Below are 20,964 nucleotides of genomic sequence, written 5' to 3'. Positions count from 1 at the left end.
GGTAGGTAAAATTTTGGAGTCCATTATTAAGGAGACAGTAACAGGACATTTGGATAATCATCATTTAATAGGACAAAGTCAGCATGGTTTTATGAAGGGGAAGTCATGTTTGACAAATTTGCTGGAGTTCTTTGAGGAAGTAACATATAGGGTGGATAAAGGGGAACCAGTGGACGTAGTGTATTTAGACTTCCAAAAGGCATTTGACAAGGTGCCACACAAAAGATTATTGCTTAAGATAAAAAATCACGGGATTGGGGGTAATATTCTGGCATGGATAGAGGATTGGCTATCTAACAGAAGGCAGAGAGTTGGGATAAATGGTTCATTCTCAGAATGGCAATCAGTAACTAGTGGTGTTCCGCAGGAGTCGGTGCTGGGTCCCCAAATCTTTACAATCTATATTGACGATTTGGAGGAGGGGACCGAGTGTAACATATCAAAGTTTGCAGATGATACTAAGATGGGAGGGAAAGTAGTGAGTGAGGAGGACATAAAAAACCTGCAAGGGGACATCGACAGGCTAAGTAAGTGGGCAGAGATTTGGCAGATGGAATACAATACTGGAAAGTGTGAGGTTATGCACTTTGGCAGGAAAAATCGGAGAGCAAGCTACTTTCTTAATGGCAAGAAACTGGAAAGTACTGAAGTACAAAGGGATCTGGGGGTCCTGGTGCACGAAACTCAAAAGGTTAGTATGCAGGTGCAGCAAGTGATTAAGAAGGCCAATGGAATGTTGGCTTTCATTGCTAGGGGGATAGAATATAAAAATAGGGAGTTATTGCTTCAGTTGTACAAGGTATTGGTGAGACCGCACCTGGAATACTGCATACAGTTTTGGTGTCCATACTTAAGAAAATACATACTTGCTCTCGAGTCAGTACAAAGAAGGTTCACTCAGTTAATCCCGGGGATGAGGGGATGGACATATGAGGAGAGGTTGAGTAGATTGGGACTCTACTCATTGGAGTTCAGAAGAATGAGAGGCAATCTTATTGAAACATATAAGATTGTGAAGGGGTTGGATCGGGTGGATGCGGGGAGGATGTTCCCGATGATGGGTGAAACTAGAACTAGGGGGCATAGTCTTAGAATAAGGGGCTGCTCTTTCAAAACTGAGATGAGGAGGAACTACTTCACTCAGAGGGTGGTAGGTCCATGGAATATGCTGCCCCAAAAAGCTGTAGAAGCTACATCATTACATAAATTTAAAACAGAAATAGACAGTTTCCTAGAAGTAAAGGGAATTAAGTGTTACGGGGAGCGGGCAGGAATTTGGACATGAGTCTGGGTTCGGATCGGACATGGCCCCTGTGGGTAGCGGAGCGGGCCCAGGGACCGTGTAGCCTGATCCTGCTCCTATTTCATGTGTCTAATTCTGTTAGATTCAGGAGATGGTTCTGTGATTGGCGGTTAGGATCAGATCAGCCATGATCTTATTAAATGGCGGAGCAGGCTCGAGGGGCCGATTGGCCTACTCCTGCTCCTATTTCTTATGTTCTTATGTTGTTGTGCTTTGGAACTTTACGTGCATTTTCTGATCCCGGTTCCACTTTTGTCTCTCAGTTCTGTACAACCTGTCACTGCGAGCAGCCCGAGTATTCAACGATGAGCTGAGAAAACCGGACTCGAGGGAGTTTGATCAGCTGCGGCTTGACGTGGATGAGAATGTAAGTGTGCGCACGAGTGTGCGACAGTGAGGAGTGTGTTCACCAGGACTGTATGGAGCGTGTGCACATCTAGGGCCAGACCAGGTGTACGCATGCAGGAAGTAACCAGGGCAGGGCCCCCTACCCAATTGCCCCTTTCCATTTTGCCGCTTGAGTTTTTTTTACCCCCATACAAAGTGCACTTTCTTCTGTTTAAATCAGTGGAACTGAATATCAGCCGATCCGATACCACTCACTTTGCACCATCGCCTGAGACGACTTTCTAGGCCCTTGGTTTTTATTTCAGTTAATCGAAACATAACAAGAAATCTTTTCAAGTTTTCTCACGATATATTAGAATTCAGTTTTGTTCTCCAATATTAATCAATCTCCTGTGGTCTTATACTTGGCGTTTCAGTCTCCATTTTAAAGTTATACAGTCTGTCTTTAATTTTATTATCCAGTATAAATTCCAGTGTCCACATTTATAATGGAAACTGCCTATGTAAATTTTCACCAGTGGTAGCGTGACATGTTTACATAGAAAGTTTCCATTGTAAACATGGGCATAGGAATTTAGAATGGAAAAGTTAACTGGAGTGTGCACAGATGTGAGATTGTTAATATTGTGTGTGTATGTGTATATTATATATTATTTATTAAGTTAACAGCATTAGAAATTCCTTTGAATGTGGGCTCCACCGATGGTTTAATGGGTCAAGGTACCAGCCATTGTAGCACTAAGTCATACACAGCAGAAGGGCTGAGGTTGTATCTCTAGTCTGTCCCAAGTTACCTGGTCTGGCATAGTGTGGTGATTGGGGCAGTGCAATTTGCCTTCCTTGGGTTCGGGAGAGGGGTAAGAAATAATTAGCCGGGGTTCTGGCCCTGGCCGATCAGCCTCCAGTGAGTCCTGATGCAAAATGGATGTGTCTGGATGTCAGCTGAGGACAGGATTGGGCTCTGCAGCCAAATAGCTTGTGACCCTTGGGCATTTGGGGGAGGCACTGGAGGGAGTCTAGTGCCTGTGAAGCCCAGTAAGAGTCAACAGGCGAAATGTGGGGGAAATTGGGGGCAAAAATTAATGATACTGTGGGATAGTCTAGAATAACGTGACTCCCAAGGTTCGGTCAATGCATCAGAACCGCAGAGAAACATTGCTGTACAATAGCGATATCTGGCCTCCTGATTTCACTCAGACCTACAGCTATATGAACATGTGAACAACACACTGGAGTCACAGCAGACACGCTCCACCCCGGCCCTGGATTTCTGGATGGCTACAGACAGCGCTGCGTCTGACCAAGACTGCTGTACAAGAATATAAGGAAAATCAGGGGTGAGAAAATGGCAATTCAACCCATCACAGCCCCTCCCTCTGGTTCCTCAACTCTCCCATTGAAGCCCCTCCCTCTAGGACATTAACTCTCCCATCACAGCCCCTCCCTCTAGCTACTGGTGCTGGTTTGCTGTTGGGTTTGTGCTGGGGGCGGTGATGTGTCTGTGCAGTGTCACATTCACTGTCAGTGTACTGGAGTGACAGCCTGGTGTAACAGTTCACCTTGCATTTAAGGGGAAGCTGGATAAACACATGAGGGAGAAAGGAATAGAAGGTTATGCTGATGGGGTGAGATAAAGTAGGGTGGGAGGAGGCTCGTGTGGAGCATAAACACCAGCATAGACCAGTTGGGCTGAATGGCCTGTTTCTGTGCTGTAAATACTATGTAATTCTATGAATGTTTAATGTTATGGCTGACCTCTGACATGTGCTGTTGTCTCTTCAGCTCAATGAAGTATATAAACGTATCCCAGGGGCCCAGGCAGTCCGCAAAACCAAGTTCAGGTAAGGACGCTCCCCGACCTCGCGGGGCTCTCTCAGTTATTGTGTGTGTGCCTCTCTCGCTTTTCTTTCCCTCTGTGTCTCTTTCTCTCTTCATCCTTTTTCTCTCTGTACCCCTCTCTCGCTCCTTTCTCTCCCTGTGTGCCTCTCTCATTTTTCACTGTGCCTCTCTCTCTCCCCCTCTCTCTATGTGACCTTCTCTCTCATTTTTCACTGTGCCTCTTTCTCCCCTTCTCTGTGACCTTCTCTCTCATTTCTCACTGTGCCTCTCATTGCCTCTCTCTACCCTTTTCTCTCTCCCTCTCTCTCCCTCCCTCTCTCCCTCCCTCACTCCCTCTCTCTGTGCCTCCCACTCGCTCTCTCTCTATCTCTCTCCCTCCCCCAGTCTCTCTCTCCCTCCCACTCTCTCTATGCCTCTCTATATCTCTCTCCCTCTCTTTCTCCCTCCCTCCCTCTATCTCTATCGCCCTCTCTCTCTCTCTCCCTCCCACTCTCTCTGTCTCTCTCTATCTTTCTCCCTCTCTCCTCTCTCTTCCTTCTCTCTCTCTCTTCCCTCTCTCTCTCCCTCACACTCTCTGTGCCTCTCTATCTCTCTCCCTCTCTCTCTCTCTCTCCTCCCTCTCTCTTTCCCTCCCCCAGTCTCTCTCTTTCCCTTCCCCCAGTCTCTCTCTCTCCTCCCTCTCTCTCGCTCCCTCCCCCAGTCTCTCTCTCTCTCCTCCCTCTCTCTCTCTCCCTCCCCCAGTCTCTCTCTCTCCTCCCTCTCTCTCTCTCCCTCCCCCAGTCTCTCTCTCTCCTCCCTCTCTCTCTCCCTCCCCCAGTCTCTCTTTCTCTCCCTCCTCTCTCTCTCGCTCTCTCCTCCCTCTCTCTCTCCCTCTCTCCTCCCCCTCTCTCTCTCTCCCTCCTCTCTCTCTCTCGCTCGCTCTATCTCCCTCTCTCTGTGCCTCTCTCTCCCCTCCCTCCCCCTCTCTCCCTCCTCTCTCCCTCTCTCTTTCTCCCTCTCTCTGTGCCTCTCTCTTCCTCTCTCCTCCCTCTCTCTCTCCCTCACACTCTCTGTGCCTCTCTATCTCTCTCCCTCTCTCTCTCTCCTCCCTCTCTCTTTCCCTCCCCAGTCTCTCTCTCTCCTCCCTCTCTCTCTCCCTCCCCCAGTCTCTCTTTCTCTCCCTCCTCTCTCTCCCTCTCTCCCTCCTCTCTCTCTCTCTCTATCTCCCTCTCTCTGTGCCTCTCTCTCCCTCCTCTCTCCCTCTCTCTCTCTCCCTCTCTCTGTGCCTCTCTCTCCCTCTCTCCTCCCTCCCCTGCTCTCCCTCCTCTCTCCCTCTCTCTCTCTCCCTCTCTCTGTGCCTCTCTCTTCCTCTCTCCTCCCTCTCTCTCCTCTCTCTCTCCCTCACACTCACACTCTCTGTGCCTCTCTATCTCTCTCCCTCTCTCTCTCTCCTCCCTCTCTCTCTCCCTCCCCCGTCTCTCTTTCTCTCCCTCCTCTCTCTCCCTCTCTCCCTCCTCTCTCTCTCTCTCTCTATCTCCCTCTCTCTGTGCCTCTCTCTCCCTCTCTCCTCCCTCCCCCTCTCCCTCCTCTCTCCCTCTCTCTGTGCCTCTCTCTTCCTCTCTCCTCCCTCTCTCTCCCTCCTCTCTCGCTCTCTCTCCTCCTTCTCTCCCTCTCTCTCCCTCCCTCCCCCAGTCTCTCTCTCTCTCTGTAGTTTGGAGGAGACTGTAACACTGAGAATTGATCTGATTCAACACCTAAAATTCTTTTAATTTTTTTTAGGCTTCAGCCGAATGCAGGAAAGAGGTAGGTGATTTGTCGACACCCTCTAACCAGTAGCCACAGTGCAACCTCTCAGTGCTCATGCCCTTTATAACTTGTCACTGTCTGTACACCGACCCGCACTGCGCCTGCAAGCCACACCTAACACCTTCCTGTACGGCTCACTCTGAAACACTGACATCATCTCCCTTGTTCACAGAGGTTTAAACAGGTTAATTTTTTTAATGGCCCCTTCTCTACTTAAAATGCTGACCTGTCACTGTGGTCCTGTTCCACTGACTTTTGGTAATTGAAAATTGCCCAAGTATGTCCTATCTACAAAAAGCAGGACAAATCCGACCCGGCCAATTACCGTCCCATCAGTCTACTCTCAATCATCAGCAAAGTGATGGAAGGTGTTGTCGACAGTGCTATCAAGCGGCACTTACTCAGCAATAACCTGCTAACTGACGCCCAGTTTGGGTTCCACCAGGGCCACTCACTCCTGATCTCATTACAGCCTTGGTCCAAACATAGACAAAAGAGCTGAACTCAAGAGGTGAGGTGAGAGTGACTGCCCTTGACATCAAGGTAGCATTTGATCGAGTGTGGCATCAAGGAGCCCTAGCAAAACTGAAGTCAATGGGAATCAAGGGGAAAACTCTCCATTGGTTGGAATCATACCTAGCACAAAGGAAGTTGGCTGTGGTTGTTGGAGGTCATTCATCTCAATCATATGACATCACTGCAGGAGTTCCTCAGGGCAGTGTCCTAGGCCCAACCATCTTCAGCTGTTTCATCAATGACCTTCCCTCCATCATAAGGTCAGAAGTGGGGATGTTCGCTGATGATTGCACACTGTTCAGCACCATTCGAGACTCGTCAGATACTGACGCAGTCCGTGTCCATATGCAGCAAGACCTGGACAACATTCAGACTTGGGCTGACAAGTGGCAAGTAACATTCGCACCACACAAGTGCCAGGCAATGACCATCTCCAACAAGCGAGACTCTAACCATCTCCCCTTGACATTCAATGGCATTACCATCGCTGAATCCCCCACTATCAACATCCTGGGGGTTACCATTGATCAGAAACTGAACTGGACCAGCCATATAAATACTGTGGCTACAAGAGCAGGCCAGAGGCTGGGAATTCTGCGGCGAGTGTCTCACCTCCTGACTCCCCAAAGCCTTTCCACCATCTACAAGGCATGAGTCAGGAGTGTGATGGAATACTCTCCACTTGCCTGGATGAGTGCAGCTCCAACAACACTCAAGAAGCTCGACACCATTCAGGATAAAGCTGCCCGCTTGATTGGCACTCCATCCATCCACCTTCAACATTCACTCCCTCCACCACCGGTGCACTGTGGCTGCAGTGTGTACCATCTACAAGATGCACTGCAGCAACTCGCCAAAGCTCCTTCAACAGCATCTTCCAAACCCGCGACCTCTACCACTTAGAAGGACAAGGGCAGCAGACGCATGGGAACATCACCACCTACAAGTTCCCCTCCAAGCCACACACCATCCTGACTTGGACCTGTATCGCCGTTCCTTCACTGTCACTGGGCCAAAATCCTGGAACTCCCTTCCTAACAGCATTGTGGGTGTACCTACACCACATGGACTGCAGCGGTTCAAGAAGGCGGCTCACCACCATCTTCTCAAGGGCAATTAGGGATGGGCACTAAATGCAGGCCTAGCCAGCGACGCCCACATCCCATCAATGAATTTAAAAAAAGCAGTTGCCTTTCTTCATATGTGAGCATAGACATTGAGTGCCACTGGCTATTCGACTGTAGAGACCCTCATAACTCGGCCTGATCCTGCTCTCATCTACCATCAACAACAGGGACCAGTGGATAACAATCAGGAGCAGGAACCCGGTCCGATGTTTTATTTCCCTCTCTAACCCACCAATACTAAACCCGAGTCTGAGTTTCCCCCTGAAATCACCGAACATCATCGAGCTAAAAGGGAAAAGAAAGCCTTGCCTTTCTATCGCACCTTTCACGACCTCAAGACGGCCCAAAGCGCTTTACAGCCAATGAAGTACTTCTGAAGTGTGGTCACTATTGTAATGTGGGAACCGCGGCAGTCAATTTGCGCACAGCAAGCTCCCACAAACAGCAATGTGATAATGGCCAGATAATCTGTTTTACTTTTGGCTGAGGGATGAATATTGGCCAGGACACCAGGAGAACTCCCCTGCTCTTCTTCCAATAGTGGCCATGGGATTTTTTACATCCACCTGAGAGAGCAGAAAGGGCCTCGGTTTAACGTCTCATCCGAAAGACAGCACCTGCGACAGTGCAGCGCTCCCTCAGCACTGCACTGGGAGTGTCAGCCCGGATTATGTGCTCAAATCTCTGGAGTGGGAGACTTGAAACTTGAGCTCATAATCTCGCAGTAACGAGAGCGCTAGCACTGAACCAGGGCTGAACCCGCGGCCTTCTAATGTGTATGGCCCAGTACCTTCCTGACCTATGCTTTTACCCACTAGGCCATCTAGGGGGATAAAATACAAAGTGAAACATCCTTTGATAAACCGAAGCTGCTGGTCAGTACATCAAGGCTGCAGAAACCTGTTGCCTGTTGGTGCTTTGATCTTTTGTGCTCCCCGGGGTCTATTTTATGAGACATTGAGGCCTTTTTATCACCATCTCCAGCCACGGGCTCTTGTTGCACCTCTCATTATAAAGCCAAACCCCAATGGCAGGCAGTGATGATGCAGTTTCAGGGTTATGGAGTCAATATTTACATAGAATCATACAGCACAGAAGGAGGCCATTCAGCCCATCGTGCCTGTGCCAGCTCTTTGAAAGAGCTCTCCAATTAGTCCCACTCCCCCGCTCTTTCCCCAAAGCCCTGCAGTTTTTTTTCCTTTTCAAGTATTTATCCAATTCCCCTTTTGAAAGTTATTATTAGAACATAAGAAATAAGAGCAGGAGTCGGCCACACGGCCCCTCGAGCCTGCTCCGCCATTAAATAAGATCATGGCTGATCATCGACCTCAACTCCACTTTCCTGCCCGATCTCCATATCCCTCGATTCCCCATGAGTCCAAAAATCTATCGATCTCAGCCTTGAATATACTCAACGACTCAGCATTCACAGCCCTCTGGGGTAGAGAATTCCAAAGATTCACAACCCTCTGAGTGAAGAAATTCCTCCTCATCGCAGTCTGACAGTCTTACTTCTAACCTGAGTCCTGTAAAGTCTGTAAGTTGTGCAGTAAATAACTTTAGAGACTTTAGAAGTACAAACAAAACAGGTCTTTACTATTCAGAGGTCTGGGCGATTTCTGCCCTAGTTAACGTATCACAACCCTTATATACTGGTGTGGTCACTATCGGTATTACAGTATACATGAGCCAATAAATAGTGCCACCCTGAAGTAGTGCTCTTAAAGGCGAACGGTCACATTCTATAGTTCCCTTAAAGGTAAACGGTTACATACACAACACTCCTCCCTTCCTAGCTTATTACTTACAGAATCCCGTTAAACATACAATCTTCAATTTTATATAAACAGGTTGCAGATATACTCTCGATGGAGTCAACGTCATATAACAATTTACAGATATACTCTCGATGGAGTCAACGTCATATAACTTCATGTTTAACATAACATAATAACATATATATCTTCATGTCAAAACAGATCACAGATTCAGTCTCTGTGGAAAACAGTTCATAGATTCAGTCTCTGTGGTGTAGTCGGTTCACATTGCTGGAGTGACTCATTCAATAGTCCTTCCATGGGTTTAACAGTTTGAACTTCCGAACTGAATTGGCTCCGTTCGGAGGGACCACGTGTGTGATCTGGTAGAGGTAATCATGGTTCAGATGGGTCATCTTCTGTTTTGACTTTTCCTTTTTTGCTTCTTGGAGACTCTCTGGGCTCCACTGTCAGCTGCCAGCTGTATGCGCAGTTCCTCCTTCTCTTCCTCCTTTTTCCGTAGTAGAGCCACCTTCTCCCGATGTTCCGTAGACTTTCGGTGCTCCTCCATGATTTCTGTATGGTGGGAGTCGAAGTTACAAGTTGGGCAGGACAGGACATAGTAATATTCGGAGTCGTCCTGAGCTAGGCCAGCGAGAGGGTCTTCTATATCCTCCCTACCCAGCTGGACGTCAGCCAATTTTTGTTCCAAATCCAGACATCTTTCCTGAAGAGACTTCTTCACGTGTTCCGCTTCCTCTAACTTTTTCTGGGCTTTCAGCAAGTTGTTTACTAATGACCTCATTTGTGATTTTAATACTTCAACTTCCTTTGGAGATTGATTGATCGGACTATTCAATCCCTCTACCGGAGCAGTTGTTTCAGCGTTCTGTTGTTCAACCTTGACATGAGTCAGCGTACTTTTGGTATCTAAGGGTTGCTCTGCTGCCATCTTCTCCGTCTGTGTTGCAACCTCGGCTATTTCAATAACTTTTGAGAGCTCCAAACCCTTCTCCTCTGACGATTTAAGCTCATGTTCATGGCCCATTCTTACGGTCTCTGTGTTTCTTACAGTTCCCTTTTCTTCCACTGAAAAGATTTCCAGTTGCATCTGTTCTTCAAGTCGTTGGACCTCGGCCATTGCCGCTTCATATTTATTTTGTGTTTCCTTTAATAATTTAACGAGTTCTTGGACATCCTGAATTCCCTGTTCTGGTATGTCTTCCACCACTAATTTTTTTCCTATGGATTGAATCCCTAACGATGAGTCAGCCTTGGCCTGAAGCTCATCAAACATTTCCTGCAGACTTTGTAATTCTTGCTTATGGTCAACCTTTAGTCGTTCATGTTCTTTCACTAACACGAGCTTTTCGGAAGTTGCCAAGTTAACCCCTTCCAGGATTGTAGTCCGAGCCTGTTCATACTGTTCTTTCAACTCGTTACACTCTGCTTGCAACAAGTCGTAGAGGTGAACTGGAATACCATCCTGACTTCCTGAAGATTCCTCTTCCTTTGGATCGTTCTGTGTATATTCTAGTTCCTGAACAGCCTCAGGGAGATGTGATTGGTACTTGACCACGATGGCTCTATGGTCGCTCTCTGCTTGAGCGGGCTGTCTCTGTTGTCTTTCCAGGGACTCCCATTCGGTGTCCCAGAACTTTTTCACCTTTTCCATCTCTTGTAGGAGACGGGCACTCAACTGTTCTAATTGTCGTTGTACTTTGACATAACGTTGAGTTCTAGCCCGGTGTTCCTCCGTAATGCATCTGTCTGTAGCTTGAACAGACTCAGAATTCTCTGTCTTTATGCACGCCATCGATTTCCCAACCTTAGTCCGTGAGTTCATGTTAATCTTGTTTTTCATACATAAGCTGGACTTATCGTCTTCCGGCTCGGAGTCTGAGCTGCTTGTCTGCACCGAGTCCTCACTCGTCATTGCTTGTCGGTAGTGCCATTCCATGTCTATTTTCTTGATCCACTCCCGTCCCAGAAGTGGTGGTCCTCCCTCAGGTAGTACGTACAGATACATTCGTGGGTGTTCTTTACCCCTATCTCTCACCTTGACTCGTATTTTTCCCAGGGGGTATACATGATGCCCCGTGTATGTCTGTAATACGAATTTTGTATTTCTTAAGGGTATGTGAGAGAATAGCCGGTGATAGTCCTTTTGGTTGATGACGGATACAGCTGATCCCGTGTCCAGCTCCATTCGTACTTGGACTCCCGCTATTTTTAGTGTGACCCAGATCAACTGTAGATCAGTTACTTTACCCACATGGTGGATTCTCAGACTATCCAGCTCCTGGCTGTTTGGGTCTGAGTCTGAATTTTGTTCGTCTGAACTCTTTTCAGCCACCTGATGCACCTTGTTGTACTTTCCTTGTGGTGGTGGCTTCCTTTGCTTGTTGGTCTTCTTTCCGGACCTGCATACCTTCGCGATGTGACCCAGTTTGCCACATTTCCTGCACTCTTGGTTCTTAAACCAGCACTGATTCTGGTCGTGCGTTGTCTTTCCACAACGGTAGCATTTGGGAGTGCTTGTTGTAATTTGGTCCACCCCGAGTGCCGCCGCCTTTAGCTGCATTTCCGCCGTCCCTTTCGCTGCGGCTTCGTGCGATGAAGCTATGAGGACAGCCCTGTCCAGTGTGAGGTCGTTTTCTTCCAGAAGTCGCTTCTGCGTTCCTTCTTTGGCCAAGCCGCATACGAACTTGTCCCGCAGCGCCTCTGTCAAATTCCCTCCAAACTGGCAGTATTTCGCTAGCTTACGCAGTTCGACTAAGTATTCCGCATTGCTTTCATCTTGCCTCTGGGTTCTGGCGTAAAATTTAAATCGTTCAGCCAGCATCAACGGTGTGGGGTTCAAGTGATCCTTCAACACTGTTACGATCTCTTCGAAGGTCTGGTCCACTGGTTTAACTGGTGCTATTAGATGTTTCAAAAGCCCGTATGTTTTTGCTCCCATCGAATTTAACAAAGTTATTGCCTTGTTGTCATCCTCAATTTCGTTGGCTACGCAATATATTTCTATGCGTTCCACATACGTGGCCCAGTCTTCTATTTCTGCATTAAAGTCATTAATATTTCCTCGCTTAGACATCTTCTTCTCTTTTTCTTCGGCGGTTTTCCCGCGAAAAATGGCGGCTTTCCCGCGCTTCTCGGCTCTCCTCGCCCACTTTAATGGCGGTTTTCCCCGCGCTTTTCTGTTCTCCCCGCCCACGGCAATGGCGGTTTCCCGCTTCTTCCCCTGGCGGGAGGGGTACACTTTCCCCCGCGGGCGACGGCCGCTGGCTACCGGTCCCCAGCCTGTGCGTCGGCTTCAGCGCTCTCCGCTGGCTTTCAGACCCCCAGCCCGCGCGTCGGCTTCAGCGCTCTCCGCTGGTTTTCAGATCCCCAGCCCGCGCGTCGGCTTCAGCGCTCTCCGCTGGCTTTCAGATCCCCAGCCCGCGCGTCGGCTTCAGCGCTCTCCTTCCCGCGGCAGGCAACCGGCTCCGGGTACCCCCGATGACGGCGGACAGTTACAGCCTCTGAACTGGCTCTCGGCCAATTCCCGATTTCTCGGCTCTGTCTCACCCGGCCTGCTCCCGGTCTCAGCGCCTCTGGACCCGACTTTGTCTGGCTCCTTTCCCCCTCGACCGTGGTCGAGTGTACCGCCCTTATCCTCTGGTTTTACTCCTTCCTTATTTTCTTTTACTGTTCCCTTACTCACAGTCCGTGGCAGCCTTGCCTCTCTTGTCGATCGGCTCGCTCCTCACTGTGGCAGAAGGGACCGTCAGTGCCTGTTGCAGATGGAAGTTTTCAATGCCAAAATCTTCCTCTTTGCTATCGCTGCAGCCTCGAGTTTTCACCCAGCAGAACGACGAGGGCGGGTGCCTCACTTCGACGCTCCTTAGTTGCTTAGGAACTACTGTTGCCGCAGGGTACGATCGGCCTCGTCGCCATTGTAAAGTCTGTAAGTTGTGCAGTAAATAACTTTAGAGACTTTAGAAGTACAAACAAAACAGGTCTTTACTATTCAGAGGTCTGGGCGATTTCTGCCCTAGTTAACGTATCACAACCCTTATATACTGGTGTGGTCACTATCGGTATTACAGTATACATGAGCCAATAAATAGTGCCACCCTGAAGTAGTGCTCTTAAAGGCGAACGGTCACATTCTATAGTTCCCTTAAAGGTAAACGGTTACATACACAACAAGTCCTTCTCCACAGACTCAGTTAGAAATCTCTCCTGCACAGAAAGCTGAAGGCTGTCACTTTTGACAGTTCGCAGCCATTCTGCTTTCTGTGCCGGTGAGATGAGGGACTCCCGGGACCTAAAGGAAGGAAGGCTGAAAAGGTAAGAAAAGGTCATTTAAACTTCTTTAATCACTTTAGACACACCAAACACACTTACCTTTGCACTCATGCACACATCACAGTTATTTTACAACTTCCAAAAAATATATATTCCACTGAGAAGAAAAGGGTGTAAAAGAAAAGACAGCCATCTGTGGCTAAGTAAAGTAATAAAGGATAGTATTCGACTAAAAACAAGGGCATATAAGGTAGCCAAATCTAGTGGGAGGATAGAGGATTGGGAAAACTTTAAAAGACAGCAAAAAATAACAAAAAGATTGATTAAGAAAGGGAAGATAGATTATGAAAGTAAATTAGCAAAAAATATAAAAACAGATAGTAAGAGTTTTTATAGTTATATAAAAAGAAAAAGGGTGGCTAAAGTAAATGTTGGTCCCTTAGAGGATGAGACCGGGAAATTAATGGTGGGAAATATGGAGATGGCAAAAACACTGAATGAATATTTTGTGGTGTGGAGATGCCGGAGTTGGACTGGGGTGGACAAATGTAGGAAGTTACACAACACCAGGTTATAGTCCAACAGCTTTATTTGAAATCACAAGCTTTCGGAGCGCTGCTCCTTCTTCAGGTGAAGTGGAGAAATGCATAAAGACTGATAATATTTTGTATCAGTCTTTACAGTAGAGGACACTAAGAATATCCCAACACTGGACAAACAGGGGGCTATAGGGGGGGAGGAGCTAAACACGATCAAAATCACTAAGGAAGTGGTACTCGGTAAAATAATGGGACTCAAGGCGGATAAATCACCTGGACCTGATGGCTTACATCCTAGGGTCTTGAGGGAAGTGGCGGTAGGGATTGTGGATGCATTGGTAATAATTTTCCAAAACTCCCTGGACTCAGCAAAGGTCCCGCCAGACTGGAAAACTGCTAATGTAACACCCTTATTTAAAAAGGGCAGTAGACAGAAGGCTGGAAACTATAGACCAGTTAGCCTAACATCTGTGGTAGGTAAAATTTCGGAGTCCATTATTAAGGAGACAGTAACAGGACATTTGGATAATCATCATTTAATAGGACAAAGTCAGCATGGTTTTATGAAGGGGAAGTCATGTTTGACAAATTTGCTGGAGTTCTTTGAGGAAGTAACATATAGGGTGGATAAAGGGGAACCAGTGGACATAGTGTATTTAGACTTCCAAAAGGCATTTGACAAGGTGCCACACAAAAGATTATTGCTTAAGATAAAAAATCACGGGATTGGGGGTAATATTCTGGCATGGATAGAGGATTGGATTGGCTATCTAACAGAAGGCAGAGAGTTGGGATAAATGGTTCATTCTCAGAATGGCAATCAGTAACTAGTGGTGTTCCGCAGGGGTCGGTGCTGGGTCCCCAAATCTTTACAATCTATATTAACGATTTGGAGGAGGAGACCGAGTGTAACATATCAAAGTTTGCAGATGATACTAAGATGGGAGGGAAAGTAGTGAGTGAGGAGGACATAAAAAACCTGCAAGGGGACATAGACAGGCTAAGTAAGTGGGCAGAGATTTGGCAGGTGGAATACAACACTGGAAAGTGTGAGGTTATGCACTTTGGCAGGAAAAATCGTAGAGCAAGTTATTATCTTAATGGCAAGAAACTGGAAAGTACTGAAGTACAAAGGGATCTGGGGGTCCTGGTGCACGAAACTCAAAAGGTTAGTATGCAGGTGCAGCAAGTGATTAAGAAGGCCAATGGAATGTTGGCTTTCATTGCTAGGGGGATAGAATATAAAAATAGGGAGGTATTGCTTCAGTTGTACAAGGTATTGGTGAGACCGCACCTGGAATACTGCATACAGTTTTGGTGTCCATACTTAAGAAAAGACATACTTGCTCTCGAGTCAGTACAAAGAAGGTTCACTCGGTTAATCCCGGGGATGAGGGAATGGACATATGAGGAGAGGTTGAGTAGATTGGGACTCTACTCATTGGAGTTCAGAAGAATGAGAGGCGATCTTATTGAAACATATAAGATTGTGAGGGGGTTGGATCGGGTGGATGCGGGGAGGATGTTCCCGATGATGGGTGAAACTAGAACTAGGGGGCATAGTCTTAGATTAAGGGGCTGCTCTTTCAAAACTGAGATGAGGAGGAACTACTTCACTCAGAGGGTGGTAGGTCCATGGAATATGCTGCCCCAAAAAGCTGTAGAAGCTACATCATTACATAAATTTAAAACAGAAATAGACAGTTTCCTAGAAGTAAAGGGAATTAAGGGTTACGGGGAGCGGGCAGGAATTTGGACATGAGTCTAGGTTTGGATCGGACATGGCCCTGTGGGTAGCGGAGCGGGCCCAGGGGCCGTGTAGCCTGATCCTGCTCCTATTTCGTGTGTCTAATTCTGTTAGATTCAGGAGATGGTTCTGTGATAGTAGATTGGCGGTTAGGATCAGATCAGCCATGATCTTATTAAATGGCGGAGCAGGCTCGAGGGGCCGATTGGCCTACTCCTGCTCCTATTTCTTATGTTCTTATGTTCACCTGAACACCGACATCTCGACGCCTCCAAGTCCTTCAACCCGACGGCCCGCCTCCTCTAACTTGGCGTGGTTTGGAGCCGTCGGGAATCCCACACTTCAACCTTCAAAATAGGGATTAGGCTAAAAACTACCTGTTAACAGGCAGTTAATTGGCACTAATCCCTTCCTGCCTCGGGTAGGCAGGTCCCAGTGCGGGGCGGGTACCCGCCTCCTTTGAAACTGGCATGGAGGCGGGTTTGGGTGCGGGATGGGGTCGGGACCCCTGATTTCGGGATTTTAACCCCCCACACGCCTCCAATCCCGCCTCCACGGCCCAATGAAAATCCTGCCCTTTGTGTTCTCCTCACAGCTTACTGTCCCACCTATTGAATCTGCTTCCACCACCCTTTCAGGCAGTGCATTCCAGATCACAACAATTCGCTGCGTAAAAAAAATTCTCCTCATCTCCCCTCTCTTTTTTTTGCCAATTATCTTAAATCTGTGTCCTCACTACTGACCCTCCTGCCACTGGAAACAATTTCTCTTTTATTTACTCTATCAAAACCCCATATTATTTTGAACACCTCCATTAAATCTCCCCTTAACCTTCTCTGCGCCACAGAGAACAAGCCCAGCTTCTCCAGTCTTTCCACAGAACTGAAGTCCGTGATTGGTAATTCTGACTATTTTTCCACCACAGGCAGGACCTGACTATCATCGACACTCAACTACCTGCCCCTCGCTCCGCAGAGCCAGAGATCGTGAAACTAACCGAACAACAGGTTACCATGGGAGCCTTCAATGATCTGAAAGTTATCCCCGGCTATTATACGGTGGCATCTGATCGAGGTGAGATTAAAGCAGGAAAACGTACCTCGCTCGACTGTCCATGGGACCTTCAGGAAAATTTGGGAATGGGATGAATGGAGTGGATCATTAGGGCTGGGAGTTGACTGTATGAAGTGGATCACTAGATTTATCCATAAGCTTATAATTCCATATTCTGAAGATGATAGCTGGAGATCTGTGATCTGAATGGATTTCAATCTGCTCACGTATCTCCTCAGGGCTGTCCCTACACTAGGGATTTAAGGTATAAAGGCAGGTGTTTGAGTGTAGGGAGGATGTCTGAAAGTGCTGGGGTTGGAATCACCATCTGTGTTCCTTGGCTTCTCGGCAGATGCTCACGGGATGGTGGAGTTCCAGGAAGGGGTCGAATCAATTGATGTGCGGGTCCCGCTCTTCGTGAAGGATGAAGACGATGATGAGAAGCATTTGCGAGTGGAGGCCGTGAACGTTCCACTGGGGAACGCAGAGATCGGCAAACGATTCGTGGACATTACCATCATCAAAGAAGCCGGTACGGCTTTGGGCATCTCACCTCGGCCTAGATTTGTCCGGCTCAGCTCGGGCCCCTGTCGTTCTCCCCACTCAAACCCTATTCTAGTTCCTCTTAGTTCTGTCCATTCATCTTTACATTGACATAGTGGTCTCCAGATTATTTTCCCCCATTTTCTCCTGAAGGTGCTAAAAGGCCGCCCTCCAGTAATGGCCATTCTTCATGGCTGAGGCTGGACAGTAGTCTATTCAACTGTGGAAGGCATCATAGCTGAGCACAGTTCTGTCCTTGCCTGCTGGCATATGTACTCACTATCTGGCAGGAGCTGCTGGATTGGGATCAGGAGTGGGGATATTGGTCCAAAATATATATTTCTCTAACCCTTCCCTAAAGCAGGAGCAGTGAGGCTGATCGTGGTGCTCCTAATGATTAGTTAGCTCGGCAAAGCCCCGGGGATCAGACCTGGTCTGTGTGTCTCAGTGCCGCACCACACGGTGTAATTACCTAATGAGCCATCACCGAGCCCAGCTGTCAGGTTGTTGTTGGCCACCTTCTTCCCCGCCCCGTCCCCCGAACTTGCCGACTCTGGGCTATGGGTCCATGAGCACCAATTGCCTCTCATGCAAGTGGTCATTTACAATGGATGAGTTTAGGCAGCGAGTGCCGGTAGGGCATTTGATCACGGAAGGCATCGCAGCTGAGCCTGCGCCTGTGCCCACTCCGACACCCTTGCACGCGCTCCCTTCCCAGCAGGACCAGCAGACGTGCTGGGAACTCCATTAAAAAGCTGGGAATTTCCTCGGGGTTGTGGGGGGTGGGGGGGGGCGCTGCTCCTGCCGATAGGCTGCCACAACTTCAGCGGAAACCCTGGCGACGGGTGGGTAAATTCCCACCGCTTGTTTTATCCCGCCGCCGTATGACGCGTGTGTTTCTGCTCTTGCCCGTAGCTAAAAGCATCGTCACCTTCCTGCAGCCATCCTACACGTACCAGCGGCAGGACAAAGTGGCCAAAATCCCCCTGCTCCGGGAGATAATCGAGGACGGACGGACGCAGGTCTCCTACAGGACCAGAGATCTCACCGCCAAGGATGGCAAGGTATGGCTGACATGCGGTGACATAGCTCGGGGAGCCCGAGAGAAGTACGGCCCCCACCACTTACACCGCCCAGGATTACCACCGGTGACCATTTCTATGATATGGTCTCCATATTACACTTGGAGCACTGTGCCCAGTTCTGGTCTCCATATTATAAAAAGGATATTGAGGCATTGGAGAAGGTGCAAAAATGACACCAGAACTACAGTATCAGGAAGGATTGAACAGGCTGGGGCCCTTTTCTCTAGAAAAGAGAAGACTGTCAGGTGACCTGAAACAGTTCTTTAAAATGATGAAGGGGTTCGATAGGGTAGACGTAGAAAGATGTTTCCACTTGTGGGAGAGTCTAAAACTAGGGACCATAAATATAAGTTATTTACTAATAAATCCAATAGGGATTTCTTTACCCAGAGAGTGCTCACTACCCCATGGAGTAGTTGAGGCGAATAGCACTGATGTCTTTAAGGGGAAGCTGGATAAACACATGAGGGAGAAAGGACTAGAAGGATATACCGATAAGGTGAGATGAAGTAGGGTGGGAGGAGGCTCGTGTGGACCCATAAACACCGGCACTGACCTGTGGGGCCCGAATTGCCTGTTTTTGTGCACCTAAATATCCAGAAATCTCTCTTAATCGGCAAAATTCAGGAGTAGGTTCAGGAAAGTTTTACTATATATTAGTGGCCATGTAACCGGGGCTCCTGCACCTGTGGCCGTGTACAGGGCTCTCGTACCTTGGTACGTATACCTCTCTGTAATCCGGACTTTTTGATCAACCGGCACCACGCCGGTCCCGTCGGTGCCAGATAAAAAAGAGTTTCCTGTAATGTAATTCCGGAGGTGCCGTCTTTCGGATGAGACGTTAAACCGAGGCCCCGCCTGCTCTCTCAGGTGGACGTAAAACATCCCATGGCACTATTGGAAGAAGAGCAGGGGAGTTCTCCCGGTGTCCTGGCCAATATTTATCCTTCAACCGACATTACTAAAACAGATTATCTGGTCATCATCACATTGCTGTTTGTGGGAGCTTGCTGTGCGTAAATTGGCTGCCGCGTTTCCCACATTACAACAGTGACTACACTTCAAATAGTACTTTGTCGGCTGTAATGGTTGTGGATGAGCCCAGAATATTCGTGGTGCCCAGGCTCCAGGATGTCTTATTCTCTCTCTGGTCTCGTGTGTGCTGTGTGTACGTGGGCCTGGATGGCTTGCTGGATGTGCTGAGCGTTTCCTGTGTGTTCTAAGGCAAGGTCTGTGTCTCCCTGTGACCCGGGGTATCCACTGTCTGTCATCTTCAAATCACAGAATGAAACAGCACAGAAGGAGACCATTCGGCCCATCGTGTCTGTGCCGGCTCTTTGAAAGAGCTGTCCAATTAATTCCACTCCCCTTCTCTTTCCCCGTAGCCCTGTAAACTTTTTCCCTTCTGGTATTTATCCAATTCTCTTGAATGTTATTATTGAATCTGCTTCCACCACCCTTTCAGGCAGTGCATTCCAGATCACAGCAACTCGCTGTATAAAAACATTACCTCATCTCCCCTCTGGTTCTTTTGCCAATTACCTTAAATCTGTGTCCTCTGGTGACCGACCCTCCTGCCACTGGAAACAGTTTCCCCTTATTTACCCTGTCAAAACCGTTCATGATTCTGAACACCTCTATCAAATCTCTTAACCTTCTCTGCTCTAAGGAGAACGACCCCAGTTTCTCCAGTCTCTCCATGTAACTGAAGTCCCTCATTCTAGTAAATCTTTTCTGCACCCTCTCCAAGGCCGTGACGGATGTCCTTCCTAAAGTGCGGGGCCCAGAACTGAACACAATACTCCAGCTGAGGCCTAACCAGTGTTTTATAAAGGTTTCGCATAACTTTCTTGCTTTTGTACTCTATTCCTCTATTGATAAAGCCCTACACCCTAAGAAATAAGAGCAGGAGTAGGCCATACGGCCCCTCGAGCCTGCTCCGCCATTCAATAAGATCATGGCTGATCGTCGACCTCAGCTCCACTTTCCCGCCCGATCTCCATATCCCTCGATTCCCCTAGAGTCCAAAAATCTACCGATCTCAGCCTTGAATATACTCAAAGACTCAGCATTCACAGCCCTCTGGGGCAGAGAATTCCAAAGATTCACAACCCTCTGAGTGAAGAAATTCCTCCTCATCTCAGTCTTAAATGGCCGACCCCTTATCCTGAGACGATGCCCCCTAGTTCTAGACACTCCAGCCAGGTGAAAACAACCTCTCAGCATCTACCCTGTCAATCCCCCTCAGAATCTTGTATGTTTCAATGAGATCACCTCTCATTCTTCTAAACTCCAGAGAGTATCGGCCCATTCTACACAATCTCTCCTCATAGGACAGCCCTCTCATCCCAGGAATCAATCTAGTGAACCTTCGTTGCACCGCCTCCAAGGCAAGTATATCCTTCCTCACTTAAGGAGACCAGAACTGTGCCCAGTACTCCAGGTGTGGTCTCACCAAGGCCCTGTACAATTGTAGTAAGACTTCCTTACTCTTATGCTCCAACCCCCTTGCAATAAAGGCCAACATGCCATTTGCCTTCCTTATTGCTTGCTGTACCTGCATGCTAGCTTTCTGTGTTTCTTGCACGAAGACACCCAAATCTCTCTGAACACCAACATTTGAAAGTTTCTCACCGTTTAAAAAATAATCTGTTTTTCTGTTCTTCCTACCAAAGTGAATCACTTCACACTTCTTGCTTTTTGTCCCTTGCAGGATTACGTATCGACAGAGAACGAGGTCACGTTCCTCCCCGGAGAGACCCGCAAGGAGATTCCCGTCAAACTCCTGGAGCAAACAGAGATTGACTCCCTCCTGGGAAACGAACAGATCAAACAGTTCCTCATGGAGCTCTACAAGCCCCGAAATGGAGCGAAGCTGGGGAAGTTTCCCCGCACCACTGTCACCATCGCTGATGAGAGCGGTGCGTTCGACTGACTCCTTAACCCCTTTTGCTTCCTGCGCCTTTTGTTTTCCATTTCTCGGTCACACCACTGCCCTGGCTCCCCGCCCCCCACCCCCCCCCCCACCC

At 48.1% G+C, this 20,964-nt stretch overlaps 1 protein-coding gene across 3 annotated transcripts in view; it reads left to right on the top strand.

Moving 5' to 3' along the window:
- itgb4 (integrin, beta 4) overlaps positions 1–20,964 on the top strand; it is a 181,584-nt gene that overhangs the window by 94,346 nt on the left and 66,274 nt on the right. For all 3 annotated transcript variants that reach the window (XM_085963248.1, XM_085963247.1, XM_085963246.1), the window contains exons 21-27: positions 1,567–1,670; positions 3,434–3,492; positions 5,249–5,272; positions 16,180–16,328; positions 16,660–16,839; positions 17,766–17,914; positions 20,649–20,856. In XM_085963248.1, the coding sequence (XP_085819374.1) occupies positions 1,567–1,670; positions 3,434–3,492; positions 5,249–5,272; positions 16,180–16,328; positions 16,660–16,839; positions 17,766–17,914; positions 20,649–20,856 (873 nt within the window). The remainder of the gene's footprint in view (positions 1–1,566; positions 1,671–3,433; positions 3,493–5,248; positions 5,273–16,179; positions 16,329–16,659; positions 16,840–17,765; positions 17,915–20,648; positions 20,857–20,964) is intronic.

The sequence above is a fragment of the Somniosus microcephalus genome, chromosome 21 (genome assembly GCF_052327205.1).
Source record: "Somniosus microcephalus isolate GS21.2 chromosome 21, FLI_Smic_1.0, whole genome shotgun sequence".
In the NCBI taxonomy this organism is placed as follows: domain Eukaryota; kingdom Metazoa; phylum Chordata; class Chondrichthyes; order Squaliformes; family Somniosidae; genus Somniosus; species Somniosus microcephalus.
Note: the sequence above shows the minus strand (reverse complement) of the source record. Positions and strands in the feature narration are given on the sequence as shown.